Source organism: Macrotis lagotis, chromosome X (assembly GCF_037893015.1).
Source record: "Macrotis lagotis isolate mMagLag1 chromosome X, bilby.v1.9.chrom.fasta, whole genome shotgun sequence".
NCBI lineage: Eukaryota > Metazoa > Chordata > Mammalia > Peramelemorphia > Peramelidae > Macrotis > Macrotis lagotis.
This window is the reverse complement of record NC_133666.1, coordinates 647,204,455-647,229,222: the sequence shown is the minus strand read 5'-3', so window position 1 is coordinate 647,229,222 and position 24,768 is coordinate 647,204,455. Positions and strand designations below refer to the sequence as shown.

Below are 24,768 nucleotides of genomic sequence, written 5' to 3'. Positions count from 1 at the left end.
TTTTTTTTAATTTCTGTTTCTGGGACAGGATTTTTTTGTGGAATTTTTTTTTTAATTTCTGTTTCTGGGACTTGCCACTAGCAGTAGCCTGGATGGATTCAAAATGGGACCAAGATGATACCTGGTCCCAAAGATTCCATGGACTAGATCTAGCTTACCTTTAACTTCATCTTCAATTCTATTTCAGTTTGAAATTATCCTATCATCTTACAGAAAGTGGGCCAAACATTTCCTTTTCCTTTTCGACCCATCGTACACAGAATTTTAGAATTGGAAAGGGCCTAGCTATTCAAACCCAGACCTGGAAAAGAATCCCAATTACAATAGCCCCAATAAGAGGTCATTTTTAATTATCAACTTTAATCATATTTTCACAGAAAATGGACTCATCAAGATGTTAAATTTAAAAGACCACCTTGCTACTGTACATCAAAATTTTATTTAAATACCCAAGACAACAGAAATGTAACAGACCAGGGTCAGGATCCTCAAGTTTCTCCTTTAGGCGAGGGAAGGCAGGGCGAAGGGACTCTGGGTACTTCAAGAACACTTTATACATGATCAGCACAGCCTTCTTCCTGATGTAAGGCTTTGTGTGTGACATCTGTGAACCAGACAAATGTAAGAGATGCACATGCCATGGTGGAGATATGTGCAAAGATTCATTTCAGTTCTCTGGCCCCCCCACCAAAGTGCAAGCATGCAAGTTGTAACTACATTAGGAATTTATAGATGAGATCTGATTTTGAAAACTTAGAAATCTCTGCCTCCCTAGCTCTCTCAGGCCATGAAAGAGGTATAATTTCTTTCCATATGCAATTTTATTACTCAAAATAAGATCTAATAGCAAACTAGAATAATCCAGCCTCAACTTCTCTCCTCATAATGCCCCAAAAGAAGATCACTCCCATGGAGATACTAGTCTCTTCACAGAGCACAGAGACTGGGTTCAGTCATGACAATATCAATATACTCTGAATATCATCCCCTTTCCTGACTTTGCCTATTCCTAACCATGTTTCTCACCTCCACCACTTCCCTCTAACTTTTACTAACACTGCAAAAAGTTAATGATCTGCTGTGTTCACAACTCAAGAGTTAATGATCTCCAGCATCTGTTTTGGACAGTGTTATCTACTGTTGTGAAATGGACTAAACTGTTTCATTACTAAAATGAGATTAAAATGGATGATTTCTAAGATAGATAGAGAAAATCTATTTTATTTCCTTAACTAAACAGAATATATAAACCCTCCTGGAACTCAAGACTCATAGCAGGAAGTTAGTCCAAGGTGATTATCAAGCACTTCCTAGGGGCCAGGCACTACTGAGGTTGGAGATAAGAAGGAAAGCAAAAAGAGTCATTAACTCTAGAAGCTCCTATCCTTGATTCCTGTCCCCTTCAAACACAATATTCCAGAGTCCTGACCCAATGCTAGTATGTGGGGGGGGGGGGGGGGGGGGCAGGGGAGGTGGCTGTCCTTTGGAATCACTGCTCCACAGACAATATACTTCCCTTTACCCTTAATCTTCTCTTCTCCCTCCTTCCACCTTCAATGACTGACAAGTGGACCATACTTTCCTAGTCTAGGTTGCACCCTCACTGCTTTCCATTGCCTCTGCTATTCAGTAGCTCTCTTCCTTTTGAAGTTCACAACTCATATCTAACACCCAATCAAAATCCAGTAGCTGTTTTCTACAGACATTACCATTGTTCTCTGCCCTTCCTCAAAGAGTTCAGTACATATCTCACAATTTTTCTCTTCTCCCCAACTCTTGCCTTTATATTTGAGAATCTTAAAATTATATTGACTTTTGGGCGGCTAGGTGGTGTAGTGGATAAAACACCAGCCCTGGAGTCAGAGTACCTGGGTTCAAATCTGGTCTCAGACACTTAATAACTACCTAGCTGTGTGGCCTTGGGCAAGCCACTTAACCCAGTTTGCCTTGCAAAAAAAAAATATATATATATATATGTTGACTTTCCCTCAAAACACTAATAACTTATCGTCTTAACCTCTTCACTCCCTGTGACCTAGTTCTCCACTCCACCTCAGTTTCACACAGACAGTCATACTTGGATCTTGTCATCACTCAAAAATGCACCACCTCCCTGTTCAAGAATTTAAAATCCCCTGTTCTGATCACAGTCTATTGGTTTTCCACCTGTTCCCTGCCTTCTCTTACCAAACTACTCTACATGACCTCTGATCTCTTGACCCTCAATTCTCTTACAGGTCACCTGCCCTGCACTAGCATCTCTGTTTCCCCCTTTCCCCATCTTAACCCTCTAGTGAACCAAGTTCTACTCTATGCGATCCTTTTCTTATTAATGTCTCATTCATCCACTTATCATACTACTGTCACCTTCCAAGCTTCAATTTCAGATCACTCCCACCATCTGCCACCTTCACTTCTATACTGAATAAAGTTGGAGAACAATAATTTTGACTGTGGTCTACTATAAATTTGCTACACAATCTCAACTGGGCACTGACAGGCAATCATTCACCTTGCTCTTATTAACTCACTCTCCTATTCTTCACAATGGATCTTTCAAATCTTTCATCCTTTCTTAAGCTTCCTTCTCCCACTTTCTCAGCTGAGAACTTTCACATCATATATTAAAGAGAAAATGTTCTTTACAATGAGTCACCTCTGCTCTCTTCTTTTATCTCCCTCATATGTCTTCTGTCACTATCAACTCCTTCACCTGTCTCACATGAAGAGACAGCCTCACTCCTTCCAAAGGATAAACAATCTCATTCCATTTCATCTCCTCCAGAAGCCTCTGTCATCCCCACTCTATCACTTATTTTCAATCTCTTCCTGTTTATGGGTTCTTCCTCTACTGCCTATAAATATGTCCGTCTCTACCATTTCTCAGAAAACTCACTTGATCCTTCCATTCCTATCACCTTAGATCTCTTCTGTTCTTTATGACTAAACTCCTTGAAAAAGCTATCAACAGGAGATAGAAGCACTTTTCACGCCTTACAAACTGCCTACCAACCACATCATTTCACTGAAATTGCTCTCTTCAATCCAATGGTCTTTTCTCAATCCTCATTCTTCTTGACCTTTCTACAGCATTTGACATTACTGATGTCTCTTCTCTTCTCTTGAGGTTTTTGGAACATTACTTTCTTCTGGTTCTTCTCCTCTCCATCTGATCACTCCTCAGTCTCTTTTGCTTGGTCTCTTCCAAATCATGTCCACTAACTATAGGTGTAACTCAGGGTTCTGTCCTGGACTCTCTCCTCTTCTTCCTCTATATATTTCATTAAGTGATCTCATCAGCTGCCATGGATTTAACTATCATTTGATATATGCTGACGATTTTCAAATCTACCTATCCCACACTAAGCTCTTTGCTGACTCACATCCCCAAACTGCCTTTCAGACATCTCAAACTGAATATCCAGGAAATTTCTTAAACTCAATACATGCAAGATTTCTCCCTAAATTTTCCCTGCCTCCAACATTCTGAGTGCTGTCAAGTGTAACCCCCATCCTGCCTTCCCAGTCCCCAAGTTTCATAGGCTTGGTATCCTCCTGCACACTTCACTGTGTCTAACCACTCTCACGGTGATTTCACCTTTGCAAATTTACTCAGGTACACCCCTTTTCCCTCTGATTCTGTCACCATGATGCTGTACAGGTTCTAATCACCTCAGTGACTGCAAGAATCAGCTGGGGACTATGTCTGCTTCAAGTCTCTCCTCACTCCATTTCATCCTCCACTCAATCATCCAAGTAATTTTCCTAAAGCACATCTGACTATGTAATTCCCCAATGCCCTCACTCAATAAACAAAAAAGTAGATTCCTACTACTTCTAGTATAAAATATTCTCTGGCACTCAAAGTCCTTTATACCCTGGCTGCTCCCTCCTAACTTTCAATCTTCTTATACCTTACTCCTACATTTACTCTTTGATCCAGTGACACTGGCCCTTCAAGCAGCTCCAAAAAACAACATACTCTAATCCCTCACCTTACAAGCATTTTCTCTGGTGGGGACAACTAGGTGGCCCAGTGGATAGAGCACTGGTCTTGGAGTCAGGAGGACAGGAGTTCGAATCTAGCCTCTGACACAAAAGTCTTTCTAGCTACATGGCCTTGGGTAAGTCACTTAATCCTGATTGCCTCTCATCCAAGACTAAGTCTAGTAGTCCTGATTCACATCTGGCCACTGGACCCAGATGACTATGGAGGAGAAAGTAAGGCTGGTTACTTTGTACAGCATCCCCTCAATTCAAATCCAATTCAAGTGCTTGTCATGGCATCAACTCCCTGATGTTGTGGTATTCTTCAAAAATGAACATTATTATTTTCTTTAGTTGTCCCCCATACCTGGAATGCTCACCCTGTATACCCCAGCTTCCTTTAAATCCCAACTGAAATTCCATCTTTAACTAGAAGCTTCTCCAACCTCTCTTGATTCTGGTGCCTTCCCCTCTTTTAATTACTTCTTATTTATCCTGTATAGGGCTTGTTTGTACATACTTGTTTGCTGGGTCTCTCCCCTATTAGAAAGTAAGCTCCTCAAGGGCAGGAACTATATTTTGCCTCTCTGTGTACTCCCAGGGTTTAGCACAGTACCTGAGACAAAGCAAACATTTCATAAATGTTTACTTATTTTGATCAAGGGAAGAGAACACAACAACAACTATATACAAAAAAAGATACATACAAGATAAAGATGGAGATAATGACAGAGGAAGGACACTGGTATTAATAGAAGTTTGGCAAGTTTCTTGCAGGAGGAGGGGCTTTAGCTAAAACCTAAAGAAAGTGAGACCAGCCAATAGACAAAGAAAGGATGGAGAGAATTTCAAGATTGGGAGACAGCCTTTGAAAATGCCCAGAGCTGGGGCAGTGGATAGAATGCCAACCCTAGAGTCAGAAGGACCTGCGTTCAAATTTGGCCTCAGACACTTGATACTTACTAGCAGTGTGATCTTAAGTCACTTCACACCCAACCATCTTGCAAAAAACCAAAACCCAAGCCAAGGTCAGTGCCTCCGACCCCAGAACCTCCCAGCTTCTCTGGCTATAACCTCACATTTGCAAGAAGTCTCTTCCTTCTCCTGAAGGCCAGCACCCGCCTGCTGAGACGACCAGCAAGTAATCACATCTAGAACTCGTCTGACTGCATACGCGCTATATCTCTGCTTTTCTTTGAATCTCCAGTGATTACAGCAGTACCCGGTACATAGTAGGCTCTTAAAAAATATTTGTTGAAAAATGACTAATGTGGAAATGTTTTACCTGACTGCACATGTCTAACCCACACCAGACTGCTTGCCTTGGAGGGCAGGGTGAGAATGGGAAGGGAAGGGGGGGGGGGAGGGAGTGAGAGAATCAGAACTCAAAATCTTAAAAAAAAATGTGCTAAAAATTATTTTGGGGGGGGAAATTGGAAAATTTAGGGAATTGGGGGAAAATTTAATTGGGGAAAATTGGTGAAAAAAACAAAATATTAAATCATTGACCTCAAAAAAACTGCTTACTGACTTAACTTTAACCTTTTTTTGCGTGTCCTGGACCTCTCTGAAAATCTGTTTAAGTCTATGGAATCTTTTTCAATGTTTTTAAATGTATAAAATATATAGGATTATAAAGGTAACCAATTAAAATGAAATGCAGTTGTCAAAATGTAAAGAAGTTCCCAGAACCCCATGAAGAATCCTTACTATAGGGGCAGCTAGGTGGGCAAGTGGATAGAGCACTGGCCCTGGAGTCAGGAGTGCCTGGGTTCAAATTCAACCTCAGACACTTAATAATGACCTAGCTGTGTGGCCTTGGGCAAGCCACTTAACCCCATTTGCCTTGCAAAAATCTTAAAAAAAAAAAAAGAATCCTTACTATAGACTTCTCTGCTGACAAAACCCCAGAGAATCCAGGTCACCTCCATGCCATGGTATCAAAATAAAACTTTGGGGATAAGTGAAAAAATAAAACAAATACCAGTCACTGCTTTGTTTTACACATATATAGCTCGTTATAAAATCTCTTGAGGTATTCTCAAGACCTTATCTTTTTTAAGTCAACAACCCACAACTCATTTTTATGGCATACATTGATCCAAATTGAATGTGATGAGAGAGAAATCATATCCTTAAGGAAGAAAAATAAAGTATAAGAGAAAGCAAGATTACATAATAACAAATCAGGTTTTTTTCCTAAATTAAAGGTAATAGTCCTTCAAATAGTCCTTCAAACTCCACAATTCTTTCTCTGGATACAGAAGGTATTCTCCATTGCAGATAGCCCCAAATTGTCCCTGACTGCTGCACTGATGGAATGAGCATCCACTCCCATGTTGCTGTTAGGGTGTACAATGTTTTTCTGGTTCTGCTTATCTCGCTCAGCATCAGTTCATGCAAATCCCTCCAGGCTTCCCTGAATTCCCATCCCTCCTGGTTTCTAATAGAACAATAGTGTTCCAACACATACATATACCACAGTTTGTTAAGCCATTCCCCAATTGAAGGACATTTACTTGATTTCCAATTCTTTGCCACCACAAACAGGGCTGCTATGAATATTCTTGTAGACGTTTTTACCCTTTTTCATCATCTTTTCAGGGTATAGACCCATTAGTGGTATTGCTGGATCAAGTATGCCCTTTGGGCCTAATTCCAAATTCTTCTCCAGAAAGGTTAGATGAGTTCACAGCTCTACCAACAATGTATTAATGTCCCAGATTTCCCACATCCCTTCCAACACTGATCATTGTCCTTTCTGATCATATTGGCCAGACTGAGAGGTGTGAGGTGGTACCTCAGAGATGCTTTAATTTGCATTTCTCTAATAAGTAATGATTTAGAGCAATTTTTCATATGACTATGGATTGCTTTGATTTCCTCATCTGTAAATTGCCTTTGCATATCCTTTGACCATCACAATTTATCTCTATACCATTTAGAATGGTCTAAGTTTTATTTCCTATTTTATATATGAGGAAAATTGAGGGTCAGAGAGGAGGTGGCATAGACTTGAAATCATAAAAAGAGGTCGAGTTATTTCAGCCAACTCACCAAAGTCATGATGTCATTTGCCAAATCTCTGGCGAGATCTGGAGTAACAAAACAGGACAAACCAGTCAGGGCAACTCCAGTATCATATTGGTTGGGGCTACTCAGGTCCTGCAAAGAGAGAGGGGAGAAAAATTTAACAAAGCATAAAAATCCATTCTATTTATAATGAGTTATATTTCAATAACAGTATTATATATGGAATGAATGAAAATTACAATATTCATGAATTTGAGGAGAAATAAATTTCCATTCATACTATTTTGTGGGCTAAGCCATAACCAAGCAATATCTCATCCAATTAGTAAGGAAACAGTCTATATAGGAAAACACAATATTTTAAGTGGAAAATTTAGAACACACTGCTTGCTAAAAAAGAAAAGAATTAAAAAACTATCACAGGTGGAAATTGTTGGGTATATAATAGTCCACAGATTTACCTGTTATAATACATCACAGAACCAGAAATTTATAAGGTGAGCTTCCTCATTATAAATACATGTAAGCAGAGTTGCATTCCTATAGAAACAAGGGAAGCACCTTTGCTTTAAGAGTTGGTTTAAAATATTACCACAAATCTAAAAGTAACACCACCAGACAAAGACATAGTTTTGCATAAAATATGGTTAACTGAAAGGATAATAGTCTGGGTAACTCCTCAGAACTAAATAATGGAAAACTCTTTTGCCCCCATAGGATAAATGGATAATTCATCAAAAAGCTCAGAAATTGATCATTAAGTGTAGGCAGTTCCATGTCTTACCTAAGTTTTCATTGATTCCAATTAGTGAGAAAGTATGAAAACAGAGGAAAAGAATGAGACTGTTGGCTTGAAGACTTCCTTTGTATTGTCCTCATCATCTTTTTGTTATATATTTCTACATTACTATTTGGAAGTATATAAAATTGACATTTTAGTAACCCTAGAAATATTAAGAAATAATATTTCGGGGCAGCTAGGTGGTACACTGGCCACGGAGTCAGGAGGACCTGAGTTCAAATTCAACCTCAGACACTTAATAATTACCTAGATGGGTGACCTTGGACAAGTCACTTAACCTCACTGCCTTGCAAAAACAAACAAAATAATATTTCTCTAGTCTAAAAAGCACCTTTTCTTTAACCTTCCAACACTATCAGCTGTTAGATTAAGGACCAAAGGGCTTTCATAAGGAAATGGGTTAAAAATGGAACTGTCAGTATGTCAGTCAGCTTTCTTCTGCATTAAGGATAGATAATCTTAAGGAGGGGAAAAAGGGGAAAATGTCAGCTAGTATAGTTACTTATGATAAGTTGACTGTTAAAAGTCATTCATTAATACTGCAGTATATGCCTTTTAGGATGAAGAGTATTATGGCCTCTATTTTTTATTTGAGTTTATTTTTTTTCTTTAAGGTTTGTTGAACAAATCTGAGGGCCTTTAAGTCTTTCCATAACTTGCTGTAATTTTAGAAGCATTAGCTTTTGTCTCCTTAATACTTTTTAGAGGGATCATTTACTAAAATCAATTACTTGCTTATTTTCATTATTTGCCCATCAAGATGTGAGTCAGTTTAGTTATTTGAAAACTATGTGTCCCTATCATTCTAATTGTCAAAATTATTTAAACAGAAACCTTAGACAAAATAGAAAGGTTTAAAAACTTGGAAAATGCTAAAGTTTGGATCATGTGAAAATCACTGATTTAGAATATGGTATCAGTGCTCTGGCTTTTATTATCTGCATGGATTGTAGGAGAGCCAGAATTTGGAAAATAAGACTAATTACAATGGAATTCCTCAGTCTGCAGCCACTCCATTTTTTTTTTTTGCCTTGACCCACCAAAAAGTAACTCCTACCAGTGCTGGTCCCCCTAAGAAGGTAATCAAATTACCTAACATGAGGAGTTTTAAGGGTTTCTGAAGGTCAGGATGGGAAGACTTAAGAACAAGAGAGAAGAATGACATCTGTGTAAAAGAGAGTTTTATAAGCTTGAGTTTCATACAGGGCATGCATATGTTAAAAATCACAACTTTTTTTGATGATATGCTGTAAAAATATTAATAAAAGGGATTACAGACTATAAAAAAAATGGAAGTCAGTCTTCTACAACCCCTGAAGAAATTTTCCCAAAGAGAGTGATCTATATTCCATTGCAAGGAAGGTATCCTCTTGTGATATTGGGAACAGATTTTCAATGTTAATCTTTAGAACTTACAATGATTCCTTGAAGGAATGATGTAGGAAGGAATGGGATGGTGACTTTGTTTCTTAATTATTTTGATTGCTAACTTCTATCTGTATTTTAACTTATTAAGATCTTTTCTATGTTCAAGATTCATATAAATATTATCTTAAAATCATCTTAGGAGGGTAGAGGAGAGATATTTCTGAGGGCATATGAGAACTTAGTTCATTTTGGACTTTTCACTCATTAAGCAGAAATAAGTTTGGATATTAATGTTAAATTAAATAAAATTGGTTTTGGTCAGATGAAAATGCAGAGTACAATATTAATAGTTTTTCTTCAACTACCATCTATCCATCTATCTATCTATCTATCCCTCTATCTAGAATTCCTGTCTCCCAGGTGGGGAAAGGTATTTCTTTGAACTGCATTTAAGTTAAATTTATTTATTAAGTCCACTAAGAAATTTAATATTCAAGTTAAGAGACACAAGAATAAGGAGTAGCTAGGTGGTGCAATGGATAGAGCACCAGCCCTGGAGTCAGGAGTACCTAAGTTCAAATCCAGCCTCAGACACTTAATAATTACCTAGCTGTGTGGCCTTGGGCAAACCACTTAACCCCATTTGCCTTGCAAAAAACCTTAAAGAGAGAGAGAGAGAGAGAGAGAGAGAGAGAGAGAGAGAGAGAAAGACACAAGAATATGCAGAATAGGATTTCCCACTTTGGTCTTTATAAGTATTATAAAAATATTAATTTTGCACAAGCCTGTGTTCAGGGCTGAAGGCAGCAAAGACAGAGTTCACCTCATATCAACATCTGTAACTTATTTGACAGAAGTTTCTTATTTCCACAGCATTCTTTTCTGAATAGTTAGAAAATGGACAACTGGAAGCCAAAGAAAACTGCTAAGGCACTTTACTAGATCAATAAAAAAGACAGAAAGCTCTGGAAGAGCAATCAATCAAGGAAGAAGGGAGAAAGGAGAGAGATTTTCTTTCAAAAATAAATAAATAGGGGCAGCTAGATGTCATAGTGGATAGAGCACTGGTCCTGGAGTCAGGAGTAGCTGGGTTCAAGATCTCAGACACTTAATAATTACCTAGCTGTATGGCCTTGGGCAAGCCACGTAACCCTGTTTACCTTACCAAAAAAACCTAACAAATAAACAAACAAACAAATAAATAAATAAATGGATGAGTGGGTGGATGATGAAGTTTTTTTTAACTGAAAAGGAACATACAAGTCCATTCAGGAGGTCTCTTCCTGTGCTTCTAATTCAATGGCTATCGACCTGCCCACAGAATCAAGGCCAAACTTTAGCTTAATGCTTAATACATAAACTTCACTTCAATCTGACATTTAAAGTCTTTAACAAGTCATTCTAACTTTTCCTCTCATAGTATATAACACCATATATAGAGCTTATAGGATTTCAAAGTGCTTTGTATACGTTATTTCACTAGAGGCAAGATAGATGATGAAGTGAATAGCACTAGACTTGCAGTCTGGAAGATTTGAATTCAAATCTGACTTCAAATGCTTACTGACTCAGGATAAATCACTCAGTCTTTTTGGGTTTTGATTTCATCCTGTGTAAAGTGGGAATATTGATATCACCTACATCACAGAGCTACTGTGAGGATCAAATGAATTAAGTGCAAACATTAATGCTAATTACTAGCTATTAATATTATCCTCACAAAATAATATTACCCTCACAAAAATCTTCTGAGATTGGTGCTATTTTTAAAAGAGATGAAAAAATGGAGGCTTGCAGTAAAAAGCTCAAAAATGATATACATTAAACAATTTTTTTTCAGAATCCTCTAAGCTCCTCCAAAAATTCAAATTACTGTTTTCACCTTTTTTCTTTTCTGAGGAGGAATAAACAACTATATAGAAAACTTGCTTGCTAGATTATTTTGTAGTAGGGTCTATTTCAGTGGTGGGATTCAAAAAAATTAACAACTGGTTCACCAAACTCAACATAAAATTAAGATATTGGTTCTGCCAAAGGTTTGAACTGGCTGAATCCCACAACTAGTCTTTTCCCTTGTATATTAGATTGACTTTCTTTTTTTTTTTTAGGGTTTTTTTTTTTGGCAAGGCAAATGGGGTCAAGTGGCTTGCCCAAGGTCACACAGCTAGGTAATTATTAAGTGTCTGAGGCCGGATTTGAACTCAGGTACTCCTGACTCCAGGGCCGGTGCTCTATCCACTGCGCCACCTAGCCGCCCCTCTAGATTGACTTTCAAAGAAATGATTATGACTTTACTATATTACTTATAAATGAGAAAAAATGGCTTTCTGGAAGAAAGAAACACACACACACACACACACACACACACACACACACACACACACACACAGGAAATCTTACTGAAGTGAACAGTGGTTCCAACTGAAACTTATCACTTACCTTTCGAATTTGATTGGTAGTCAGCATAATTACATCAGTTCCTTCATGAAAGCACTGGGAAGCAGCTAGATAACCAACTCGCTGTTTATTTAGAAAAAAAGAAGCATTAAATTCTTGACACCATTTTGGCCTTTCTTGGAACTCAAGGCTCTTGCTCTACAAGCATCAGTCCCAAGGAAAACAAAACCTGTAGCCATAAACAAACTACAGGCTAGATATGTGGGGAGCTGTTAACTCTGGTTGACCAAGAGAACAAAACATGTATTTAACATTCCAACCTAGTATTTCATTGTTTTAGAATGGCAGTGATTTTAAAATGCTACATGTCATCAATACACAGTCCCAGAAGATCAATTACCAGTCTGGTTGTTCATTCTTCCTATTTCCACTAAATTCATCTTTACAATCAGTGACTTTTTAAAAACACAATGTTAGAGTTTACTATCAATTTTTGGCTGTTTATTCTTTATAGCAAATCACATATGTATTCTAAACTACAAACATGTGAATTCTAAATAATGTTTTAAACATACAACTGACTATATTTCAAGTTTTGCTGAACATAATATATATTTCTTAAATAAAAGTGGACAGAAGGCAGAATAATTCTGTTTTGTAAAGTTGCTGAGGTCAAAAGTGAATTTGGTAGTAAAAGAAGGAAGTCACAAGGAATAACATTTCCTCTATAGACACTAACCACAACACTATGCTCATTCGGGTTCCAGTTTTTATTTATCAGAAATAACCTAATTGATTTCAGTCTCTTTTGACACTGTCAAAATTTAATTTTAATTTGGCCTACAGGGCAGCTAAGTGGTGAAGTGGCCCTGGAGTCAGGAGGACCTGAGTTCAAATATGACCTCAGGCACTTAATAATTACCTAGATGTGTGACCCCATTGCCTTAAATAAATAAAATTTAAAAAAACAGAATTTGGCCCAGCTAGACAGTAGGCAAAGATCAATAAAATTTAAATTTGGCCTAGAAAGACAGTAGGCAAATGCCAATAAAATAATCCTCAGTGTTTCACTTAGAACAATAGAAAGAATTATCAGATTTGAAATCCTTAGTCAACTGCATTTGTTGGTGGGAGCCAAATCTTGCTCATGAATACAATTCCCCACTTCTGGATAAGCAACATTCCAAAACTCCAATTCAGGACTTTTTGGTCCCGTGGAAAAGTGCCCACATGTCCTCAGTTTGTCTCGCCTGGACCACCTCCAAACTTGTTATTATGTCCTAATAACCCAGTCCCCTTCCTCTCAACTTTTGTTGGGTGGAACTCCCAGTAAGAAGGAAATGAAAGGTAGGAGCAATGTCCCTTCCTCTTCCCTTGCTTCTTTCAGGACTCAACAGGTAACACCCCTCTCTCACTTCCAGTTTAATTCCTCCTACACAAGATCTAAAGGATGAGGGAAATATCAAAATGGGTTCTTGCTCAACAACAAAAATAAATTAAAGATCTCTGTACTGGGCTTTGAAACAATGATAGGTTTACATATTTCAAAATAAACACAACAGCCTCTTACCTTAAATGTAAACTTTGAAGCACTCATTACTTCAATAATGTTGAAAGCAGCCCAGCTGATGTCATATCCCAACATCTGTAACTGTTAAGAACAAGAATAAGACACTATAACTTTGTAGTTCCTTCTTAATGACCCCTGAACCCTAAAAGACAAGTAGAAACATTTAGAATCGGAGTTACAGATGTGGAGGAAGGTCATATTAGGACCCTGTACTTTGTATGTGTGCATGTTTTAAGGCTTGATATCTGCTTAAAATCTGATTAAAAAAAACTTATTCAAAGGATAATGTACAAAACTACCCAGGTATAAGAATGTTATACTTTATATTTATATCAATGTGATGAAATTTTATGCTATAGTCCTTCATTTCCCCAGAGTTTGTAGGATCATCTGGATAGGTTCTCCATGTATTAAGACAGAGAATACAGAGACTTTATGAGGTGCTAGCTGTACCCTCCCCACCCCCAATTAATTGTCTAAGAGTTAACTTTCTAATAATGGATACAGACTTTTTATGCCTAGCCTGGCTCTTCCAGAGCTTATACTCTGCCAGAACTTCCTTCAAGAATGTAAGAATAGAATTTATAGAAGTAAGTCTATTTCTCAATTGGTAAGTGGTCAAAGGATATGAACAAGCAATTTTCAAATGAAATAATTAAAGTTATTCTTTAGTGATAATAAAAAAATGCCCTAAACGGATTCGAGAAATGCAAATTAAAACAACTCTGAGCTACCAACCCACATCTATCAGACTGGCTAATATGACAGAAAAGAAAAATGACTAATATTGGAAGGGATATGATATGATATGAGAAAAAGCAAGATTATTAGCTCATTCAACCATTTGGTAGAAAATTTATAACTATGCTCAAATGGCTACAAATCTGTGGATGCCCTTTGATCAAGCAATACAACTACCAGGTTTATATTCCAAAGAGATAAAAAGGAAAATGACATATGTAAACAAAAAATATTTATAGCAGCATTTTTAGGGGTAGCAAAGAAGTGGAAATCAAGTGGAGTATGGCTAAGCACATTGTGGTATATGAGTGTGATTTAAATACTATTGTTACTGTAAGAAATGAGGACTCTTAGAAAAACCTGGAAAGACGTACATGATCTGATTTAAAGTAAAATGAGCAGAACCAGAAAAACACTGCACACAATAACAGCAATACTGTATGATGATCAAGGGTGAATGATTTACTTATTCTTAGCAATACAAAAATCCAAGACAATTCTGAAGGACTTATGAAAATATTCTCCAACTACAGAGAAAGATTGGTACAGTCTGATTGCAGATCAAATAGAATGTTTTCTTTATTTGGGGAGGGTTATTTATCTGTTTTTGTTCACAATATGGCTAATATTGAAATATGTTTTTCATGACAACATGTATGTCAAATTGCTTGCTTTCTCAATGAGGGAGGAAAGCAAGAGAATTTGGACCTCAAAAATTTTTAAAAACTAATATTAAAATTGTTTTTACATATAATTGGGGAAATAACAAAATACTAAATTTTAAAAATAAATTTAATAATATTCAATTAAAAAATATAAGAATAGAGAGATCCTCTCTAAGCCAGGAGTCAGCAAGTCAATGAACAAGCATTTATTGAACACTGCATCAGTCACTATACTAAGCACCAGATTTACAGCCACTGCAGTGAAGAAGCTCAAAGTCTAATGAAGGAGACAACAAGTAAACAATTATATAGGGTAGAAGAAGGTAAGCCAGAGGAGACACTGGTAGTGTAGTGGATGGGGAAGAGAAAGAGGAGAACAAGACTCTCACAGATGTGGGAAATAGAAGTGAATCTTACAGGAAACAGTGAGCTGGAGCATTACTCACTGGACCATTGAGTAATATTTAAGCAAGTAAAGTATAAAAAGGGCTTTAAATGCTAAACAGAACATTTTATAGTTGATCCTAGAGGTAATAGGGAGATGTGTTTAATAAACCACTTCAGTATGATACCTAATATTTATATAATAGTGCAGCTTACAAAATACTTGCTACCTAGACAGCTAAATGATGCAATGGAGAGAGAATTTTTGACTTAGATTCAATTATACCCTAAGGCATGTACTAGTCTTGTGATCTTGGATTAGTCACTTAACCTTTGTATGCCTCAAATGTAAAATAGGAGTCATAACAGCATCTATCTCCTTGGGTTGTTGAGAGGATCAAATGAGATAATATTTATAAAGTTCTCAGGCACTTAAATGCTTGAGCCCTTCCTCTGTTTTATACAAATATCTTAATATTACAAAAGTATTTTGCATCCCACAGCCAGAAATTGGCCTCAATTGAGCCTAAGTGGCAAAATTACAAAGAAAAGGCATGGCATGGTCCCAAACTCTCTTACCTTCATTTTTTTTTTAATTTTATTTATTTAAGGCAATGGGGTTAAGAGACTTGCCCCAAGGTCACACAGGTAGGCAATTATTAAGTGTCTGAGGTTGGATTTTGAACTCAGGTCCGCCTGATTCCAGGGCCAGTGCTGCACCACCTAGCTGCCCCTAAACTTCAGTCTTCTTTGTAAAGGTGGGAAGTCTAGTCACTGGACCTATATTTTGGACTTTTTTGATGTACTAATCAAGTTTTGCTGAATGTTTTCTCATCTTCTTTTCTCTATTTTTTCTTTTAAAAGTATTATTTGTTGGGGTGGCTAGGTGGCGCAGTGGATAAAGCACCAGCCCTGGAGTCAGGAGTACCTGGGTTCAAATCCAGTCTCAGACACTTAATAATTACCTAGCTGTGTGGCCTTGGGCAAGCCACTTAACCCCATATGCCTTGCAAAAAAAAAAAAAAAAAAAAAAATATATATATATATATATATATATATATATATATATATAATTTGTCCTCTGAGGTAACTCTTTATAAAGAAAGGATAAATTTCAGTGATGTAAAAACAAAAGATATCAATAAAACTTATTTTACATGAAGTAATACAGAAAAAACAATTATAAGTCAGGATACCTGTCCTAAGGCATTATGGGTGATATACCCAATTTAAAGTAAGACCTATACAAAGAAATGGAATTCACAAATCAACGTACTTACATAGGTAAGCTTGCAGACAGCATTTGCTTTTACTGCAATATTGTCTTGCTTCAGTTCTTGTTTGATCTCATCAATACACTGAGAGATGTATTTGGCCTGAAAAACAAAACAGAAGATGCTTAAATACATTGTAATTCAAATGATATGAGTACTCCCTCCCAGAGAACCACTCATCCACACTTTCCCATTCTCTGGTAACTTTATCCATAATCTCCCAGAAATCCATCAAGGATGGGATAAATCCCAATTTGTTTATCTTGACATTTTATGTCAACTAATGGAACACAGAGGTTGTATCAGCTGCCCCCTAAATCATGTCATTAAGTAAAACTTACATCTTTCCCATTAAGATTCTTCAATTGTGGGAACAAGGCATCATCCATCATTGCATTTGAAAAAACTGCATTAAGTTAAAGGGCTGCCACTTCAACCATGCTGTGTTGGGCTTGTGAGGAGCTAAACTAGCCTCAGCTAACACTTACTAGATGACCTGAGCCAAGCCTTTAACCTCACTGGCTAGCTCCATTTCTTAGCTTTCAGATCTAAATCACTTACTAGCTGTGTGAATTCAAATACCTCATCTATACAAGTACATTGAGGACTAAATAACCTTACATTTCTTCCAGCTCTAAAAGCATTCTTCTTAAATCTGTCAGACTGGATTTGAGTGAACTTGAGTTTTCCTTTAGATATTTAAACTTCCTAAATAAAACCAACTCCCCCCCCATCCCCCACTCCCACCAAAAAGGGTTGATGCCCCATAGTCAGAAATCATGCGACTCTTTAACAAAAGTGACTCTCTTTCAAAGGTGAACTTTGGTTAATGGACCAAAGAATCATATTTTTAGAACATTTTCCTCATAAAGACAAAAAATTATCAGACTCAAATTCAAGATAAAGGGTTCTTCAGTCATGTGCATTTCCCCAAATAACTGTTTTTCAATTTCCTTGTCTTTTCACATGCTCACATTTACCTAAGAAACACTGGAAGTTTAGAATTTTTTTTTAATTTTACAAGGTGTTTCCTCCATAAAAGCCCTCTGAGCAGTTAATTTAAGTATTAAAATGTTTATTTTGTAGAGGTAGAAACAGAGAAGTTGTTTGTATCGTTACTAAAAATCAGAATCCAGATTAAACATCCAAGTCTAATGTCAAATCTGTCCATTTTTCTACTCTACCATGCTGGTTCTGGTGGCAATATTTTCTCATTCTTCATAAATGTGTTAACTTGCTAAAAATGAACAACAGAAGCTAAGAGTAGAGCTCCATCTTGTTCATCCCTCTTCAAGCAGAACTGCAAATAATTCAACTACTGAAGATTGTCCAGTTATGGTATAAATAAAATAATTCTGCTGTGACCTAGTTATATTAAGTTATGTGTTTGTACAGCCAATTTTACTGAACTTTTGGAAAACTAAACAGACTTTGAAATACTGCAGGCTGCTAGGGTAAGGGTGGAAGGTGAGACCACCTAGAACATTTTTTTTAAGTTTTTTTGTGTTTTTTAGGTTTTTGCCAGGCAAATGGGGTTAAGTATCTTGTCCAAGGCCACACAGCTAGGTAATTATTAAGTGTCTAAGGCTGGATTTGAACTCAGGTACCTCTGACTCCAGGACTGGTGCTCTATCCACTTTGCCACCTAGCTGCCCAGCCTAGAACATTCTTGATAGTATCTTTCTGGTTTAGCAGTGACTTGGGTTAGAAAGCCCAGGATCGTAGGAGCATCCAGATTTAAGGCACAGAGAAAGCATACTAACTAGTACCTAGACAGGGCTCAAGCCATCTCTTGGATTTTCAAATTTCTGTCATTTGCCTTTTTTCAGATGTCTAAGTACCCTGAATTTTTTAAGTTAATAACAGAAAAAGAAATTCATAGGTCATAAAAGGAAGAAGGGAATCTTACAAGGTAGACTAACAGGATGGCAGGAAAGTGTAGAAAAATCTTTGAATGGAGAAGAGAGGATATGGGAGTTGGAAGGTGTTGGAAAGATCATCTAGTCCAATCCTCTCATTCTAAAGATAAGGAAAATGAAACCCAAAGAATGAAAATGTATTTGCCCAAGTATATAGAAGTCAGTAGAAAAGACAAATCTAAAATTTAGATTCCTTACCTCTTAGTCATTATTCTAGTCTGTCTTCTCAAAGGAACACTTTCAATAATATAAATCTATACAAGTCTAATTCTGGGAGAAAACTGCATTCCAGACTACTTCTCCATTACTCAATTTACCTTTTCTCGTACCCCTAAGCAAAAGGAAGACAAGCAAACTTCATGTTAACCACCTCATATGCTGCCCAACTTTTTCTTGGTCAAACTCAGGAATCCTACCTTCTTTTAAAATTTATTGTATAATGAGTGTATTCACAGATGGAAACATGCACATTATTGTCTTCTCAATCTCTTTGCCTCCTACTTCATTAATCTCAGAAGTCATATCTCATGACAAACCATAATTGTGCAATAATCATATCCAGAAATTCTTATCTTTTCATAATTCCTTATGCTTCCATTTCCCCTTTGCCTTGCTTTTCCTAAATCTATCCTTCATTCTCATTGTGACCTCCCATCTTCCACTCTTCCCTGATCCTCCTGCCCTGGGATCCTTTTATTTTTCATGTCTTGACTCTTATAGTTGATCTGTTTAACTATATAATCCCTTGCTCCTTTTCCTATCACTGATATAAGGGTATGAAAAAAATATCTTTTTTTCTTTTTCTTTATTTTTAGGTTTGTTTTTTTTTTTGCAAGGCAAATGGAGTTAAGTGGCTTGTCCAAGGCCACACAGCTAGGTAATTATTAACTATCTGACTCCAGGGCCAGTGCTCTATCCACTGCACCACCTAGCCACCCCCAAAATTCTCTATTGCTAAACAAACTCAAACCTAATGCTAAATTAGTTCCATTATCTGAATTAACTCACATATTCAGATATTATCACTGAGTCCTATATATTCTCAACTGGGTCCTGATTTCTTCAAGATAATCCTTTTATTCTTTCCTAATTAGGAGACTGCAGTAAACAGAGAAAAGACTGTAGGATCAAGAGTTCAAATCCTTGTTTTGTCTCTTACCACCTGTGTCATTTCATCTGAGTCCTGATTTTTTAATTTAAACTAGATAACTTCTACAATCACTAGTTTTCTTATCCATATATCTCCATTGTCTAGCATAGGGTATTCCTCTTACAAAGAGTAGGCATTTAAAAATTGCATTTGCTAAGCATTCATGAATATAATGCCTTCCTCTGACTTAAAACTTATTTCTGGACACAATAAATAGATTAATTCAGGGGCCTAACATCATCACTAGAATAACTACATCAAATTTCTTCCGTTTCCTTTAGAATTTGTCCAAATAATATTCCTATGGTTTCTATCATGGAATTTTGCTACTAAATTTAAAATGGTAACTTTAGTCGCATTTTCAAATAGCAAAGCAAACCTAGCAAGAATACAAATGGACTATAAATCAAAGGCAAGAACAAGGACAACACAGATCTGGGTTTTTTAAGAATAGAAACATGATTCTAAAATGACAGAATGAAGATAATTATATGGAAATATGGCCATTCACAAGACCTTGCAAGGGAATGGGAAGGAGAGACAGTTAATCTCATGTCAGAAGCATACACAGTAATCAATTTGAAAACACTACAGTTCAAGACAAATCACAGAATATAGGAAAGGATCTCAAAAGTCACCTATTCCAGCCACTACCTGAACAAAAATTTCACTACAACATGTCCAACAGTTCGTCATCCAACCTCCTCAAAAAAGAGCATGATATCAGGGAGGTGATGTCATGACAAACACATGAACTGGATTGGGATGGGGGGCTAAGTCACCAGCCCCACATTCTCCCCAGGAGCCATCTGGGTCCAGTGGCTAGATATGAATCCGGATGACTAGAGATGGCCCTGGATGCAAGGCAATAAGGGTTAAGTGACTTGTCCAAAATCACACAGCTAGTAACAGTCAAGTGTCTGAAGCCAAATTTCAAATTTGAACTTCTGTCCTCCTGATTCCAAAGTTAGTGCTCTATCCACTGTACCACCTAGATGACCTGGGGGGGGGGGGGGGGATGGAAGAACACATTACCTCCTGAAGCTACCCAGTCCACTTCTAGATGACTCTATCATAAGAAAGTTTCCCTGGCATCAAACCTAAGTTTCCCTTTCTGTAACTTCTGCCCATTATTGTTCCCATTTCAACACTCTGGGGAAATCCAGAGGAAGTCTAAATCTCCAATCCTTCAAGTATTTCAAATCAGTTAATATTTCCACACCCCTAAGTCTTCTCTTCCCCTGGCTCAATGTGCTCATTTCCTTCAAAAAGCCCTCAAAGGGCATGATTAAACCTCTTTACTATCTTGGTTGCTTATCTTTGGTGCTCTCTACTTTGTCAATATCCTAGCACCAAGACTTGTAAATGTGGTTTGACCAGGATAGAGGTATTGGAGGCCTTATTATCTTCCTATTTTGTGATAATCACATTTCTCTCAATACTGCCAAAGTCTGCACTGGCTTTATTGGATGCTTTGTCGTACTGTTGACTCATACAGACTTTGTAATTCACTTAAAATTCAAACAAACTTTTCTGGTCATACCTTGCCCATCATTTAAGTATGGTAGAGGGATAGAGATTAGACCTGTGATTTCTGTGGAACTCTCTCTACCATAGCTGGTCCGTACTTTCTCCTTCATTCGAATAAAAGCTTCTTGGGAGTAGAATAGAAGTTTCTTTGTTTCTGCTAGTGTTGGCATTTCTATAGACTGCAGTCCCTGGCACTTAGGAAGCTCTTAATACATGTTTGACTTGGAGCATTGTAGAGCACTTAAGAGTGTAAATGACTTGCCTAGGGTCACACAGCCAGTATGGGGCAAAAGGTCGGACCTGAAACCTGTTCTTCCCAGCTCCCAGATCAGCTTTCTACTGATTAGGCCACAATGCCTCATGCCCTTATAATAAGTATCTTTTAATTGTTAAATTCCATTTTTTTAATCCAACTGCAAGATTCTACATTTATCTACATAATCAGGTTTTTTAGGAAAAATCACTTTGAGTGGAAAATGGATTAAAGAGGGAAAGGTTTGCAGTCAGGAAGACCAGCTAGGAGGTATTACAAAAGTCCAGGAGAGACAATAAGGGTCCTAAACTAGAATAGTGATAATCTGAGTAGAGAGGGGGGCACTGATGTAAGAAATATTGTATAGGTAGAATCAAGAATACTTGACAACCTATTGGAAATGTAGGGTGAGGGGAAAAATGAGGAATCAAAGACGTTGATCTCTGTCTGACTGGATGTTAGCAAATTCTACAGAAAAAGAAACTTCAGGAAAGAGATATGGAAGAAAGATTATGAATTCCATTTGGGATATGCTGGGTGTCTATATGGTATGTCAAGTTCAAAACATTAAGTAATTGGTGATGCCTCAGTTTCTTCATTAGTAAAACAAGGACAATATAATGCATCCTTTGTTGAATTATTTTGAGATTCAAATGAGTTATGTGAGGGGTCTTGCAATCTTTAAAACAAATTTCAGCTATTATTATTATCAGAGAGATAATTTGAGGAAGAGCATTTGGGTGGTACATTTCATAGTGCTTAAGATTTTAGAGTCAGGAAGATCTGAGTTCAAATCTGATCCCACAGGGGTGGCTAGGTGGCATAATTACCTAGCTGTGTGGCCTTGGGCAAGCCACTAACCCCGTTTGCCTTGCAAAAAATAAAATAAATAAAATAAATAAAAAATAAATTAAAAAAAACAAATCTGGTCCCAGTTATTTATTAGCTGTGTGACCCTGGGAACATCACTTCACCCTGCTGGTTCAGTTTTCAAATCTGTAAAATGAGCTGGAGAAGGAAATGGCAAACTACTCCAGAACATTTGCCAAGAAAACCCCCAAATGGGGTCATGAAGGGTTGAATGAGACTGAAATGACTGAACAACAAGATATAGGTGTATATAAAATACATATAAAGCAAATTCACAGTAATATTGAAGGGAAAGGCAAAGCACAGCAGCAAAAAAGGATTAAGAAAGGCCTTATTCAGATATCTGAGCTTTTCACATTAAGTTCAACTAACCTGTTAATCTGAGAATGCAGATGAAGGAGAGTGGAAATGAAGTCTACATAAAGGAAAAAAGAAAAAAGAAAAAAATGTAACTTCAGAGATCTAATTTAATCCCATCATTTTAAAAATGAGGAAACCCAGGTCCAATAAATTAAAGCTCAAACTCCAAGAAATTCTAAATAAGGAACCAAAATTAATCCTCAGACTTTAAGTACTCAGTATTTTAAGTACTCAGACTTAAAATCTAGTACTATTTCTACAACACCACCCTGAAATTAGTTAAGGTTATATGGTGCTCCAAAAACAAAAGGTAAAAAAAAAAAAAAACCCACATGTACAAAAATATTTATAGCAGCTCTTCAAAATAACAAAGAATTGAGGGGTGGCTAGGTGGTGCAGTAAATAGAGCACCAGCCTCGGAGTCAGGAGTACCTGGGTTCAAATCTGACCTCAGACACTTATAATTACCTAGCCGTGTTGCCTTGGGCAAGCCACTTAACCCAATTGCCTTGAAAAATCTAAAACAAAAAACAAAAAACAAAAAAACAAAGAATTGGAAATTGAGCAGATGCCCATCAACTGAGAAATGGCTGAACAAATTATGGTATTTGAATGTGATTGAACACTATTGTTCTATAAGAAATTCTTATGGATAGGACTTCAGAATAGCCTGAAAAGACCTGCATGAACTGATGCTGAGTGAAGTGAACAGAACCAGAAGAACATGATATATAATAACAGCAACACTGGGTGATGATCAGCTATGATTGACTTGCACATTTCAGCAGCATAATAATCAAAGACAATTCTAAAAGACTTATGATAGAAAATACCAACCATATCCAAAGAAGGGACTATGGAGTTTAAGTGTAGACCAAAGCTCACTATCTTCAATTTTTTAAAAATTGTCTTATGTATTATGTCTTTTGTTCTCTCCCATTTGGAGTTGATTCTTTTTTTTTTTTTTAAGGTTTTTGCAAGGCAATGGGGTTAAGTGGCTTGCCCAAGGCCACACGGGTAGGTAATTATTAAGTGTCTCAGGCCGGATTTGAACCCAGGTACTCCTGACTCCAGGGCCGATGTTATTATCCACTGAACCACCTAGCTGGCCCTGATTCTTCTTTCACAACATGTTTAATATGGATCTCTGTTTAGCGTGATTATATAAATATAGCTTATATTAGAATGCTTTCTGTCAGGGGGGAGGGGAGAGAAGGAGGGAGAAAAATGTAAATATCAAAACCTTGCATAAAGTGACTGTTCAAAACTACCGCTGCATGTTGGAAAAAGAAATAAAATCTATTTTTTAAAAAAGGGTTATTTAGTGTTACACCTTTGGCGATGAACTTGAACTTTATTTCCTATTAAGTTATCCTCTGAAAAATCGATTTATCTGAACATAGTGGAGCTCATCCTTCCTACACAAACTTTCTTTAAGAGGGATGGTCTTGACAGTTTGCTATATTAGAAACTCTTTTCTGGGCTACACTTGATAACAAGGACTGGACAGAATGCCTGGAGAGAAATTTCCTACCAGTGCTCTAGAACCTTAAATTCTAAAATATATATAAGCAAAAGAAGGAAAATGTAACATCTAAAATTCCAGTGTCCTTTAAGCAGGGCAATAATTCACTGAATATTTTATAAACTGTAGCAGCACAATGGAACAAATGTCACAGTACCCTTTCAAAGTGCATCAAGTTCCTCAATACTGATTAGAGGTATCAATACTAAACTTCAATAGTAATTCACTATATAGCTGGTATCTTCCTGTAACAAATTCAATCCAACAAGCTTTTATTGAGGGTCCAATTCATAATGCTAGGGAAAGAGAGAGAAATAAAGATGAGAAAAATACCTGAAGTAGTTCATAATCCAGTAAGGCAGATCAAACTGATTACAAATATAAAAAATACAAAGCAGATGTGATAAATACATAAAAAGATGGGAGGGAGCAATAAGAGCTCAAAGGAGAAATCACTTCTAGAATCTTGTTTTTAAATGAATGAAGATCCAATTCTCTTATTGTGGTGGGCTGGGGGAAGGAGGAGGCAGAGAAGATAAAGTGCACCGGGCCCTATGCAAAGTGCTTTACAAACATGATCTCCTGTACAGCTGAGTACATATAGTACTTACATACTCATATTTACATAAAGTACACATATATACACACACATGCAATTTTTCCTCTTTAAACCCCTTTATCTTCCCAGTTCTCAAATATATATATATATATATATGCACACAGACATAAATGTGTATATGTATATGTATGTATACACAGTATGTCCATGCAGCAATAAAACAAAGTCAATCAAAACAAATACACCCATTTGTCAGGTCCCAAAAATTGTCTCATTCTGAACCTTGAGTCAAGCTCATTAGTTGTTTAGAGAAATGGTTAATTGCCACATTAATTAGAATTTTGAAATCTTTTAAAAGATATCTAGAGACAGTTAAGTGGC

General features: G+C 36.9%; 1 protein-coding gene across 1 annotated transcript in view; it reads right to left on the bottom strand.

The window, feature by feature from the left end:
• AP3D1 (adaptor related protein complex 3 subunit delta 1) overlaps positions 1 to 24,768 on the bottom strand; it is a 137,613-nt gene that overhangs the window by 72,264 nt on the left and 40,581 nt on the right. The window contains exons 2-6 of the mRNA XM_074204650.1: positions 16,228 to 16,323; positions 13,158 to 13,238; positions 11,630 to 11,710; positions 7,045 to 7,152; positions 475 to 604 (exon numbers count right to left, since the gene is read on the bottom strand). Coding sequence (XP_074060751.1) covers positions 475 to 604; positions 7,045 to 7,152; positions 11,630 to 11,710; positions 13,158 to 13,238; positions 16,228 to 16,323 — 496 coding nt within the window. The remainder of the gene's footprint in view (positions 1 to 474; positions 605 to 7,044; positions 7,153 to 11,629; positions 11,711 to 13,157; positions 13,239 to 16,227; positions 16,324 to 24,768) is intronic.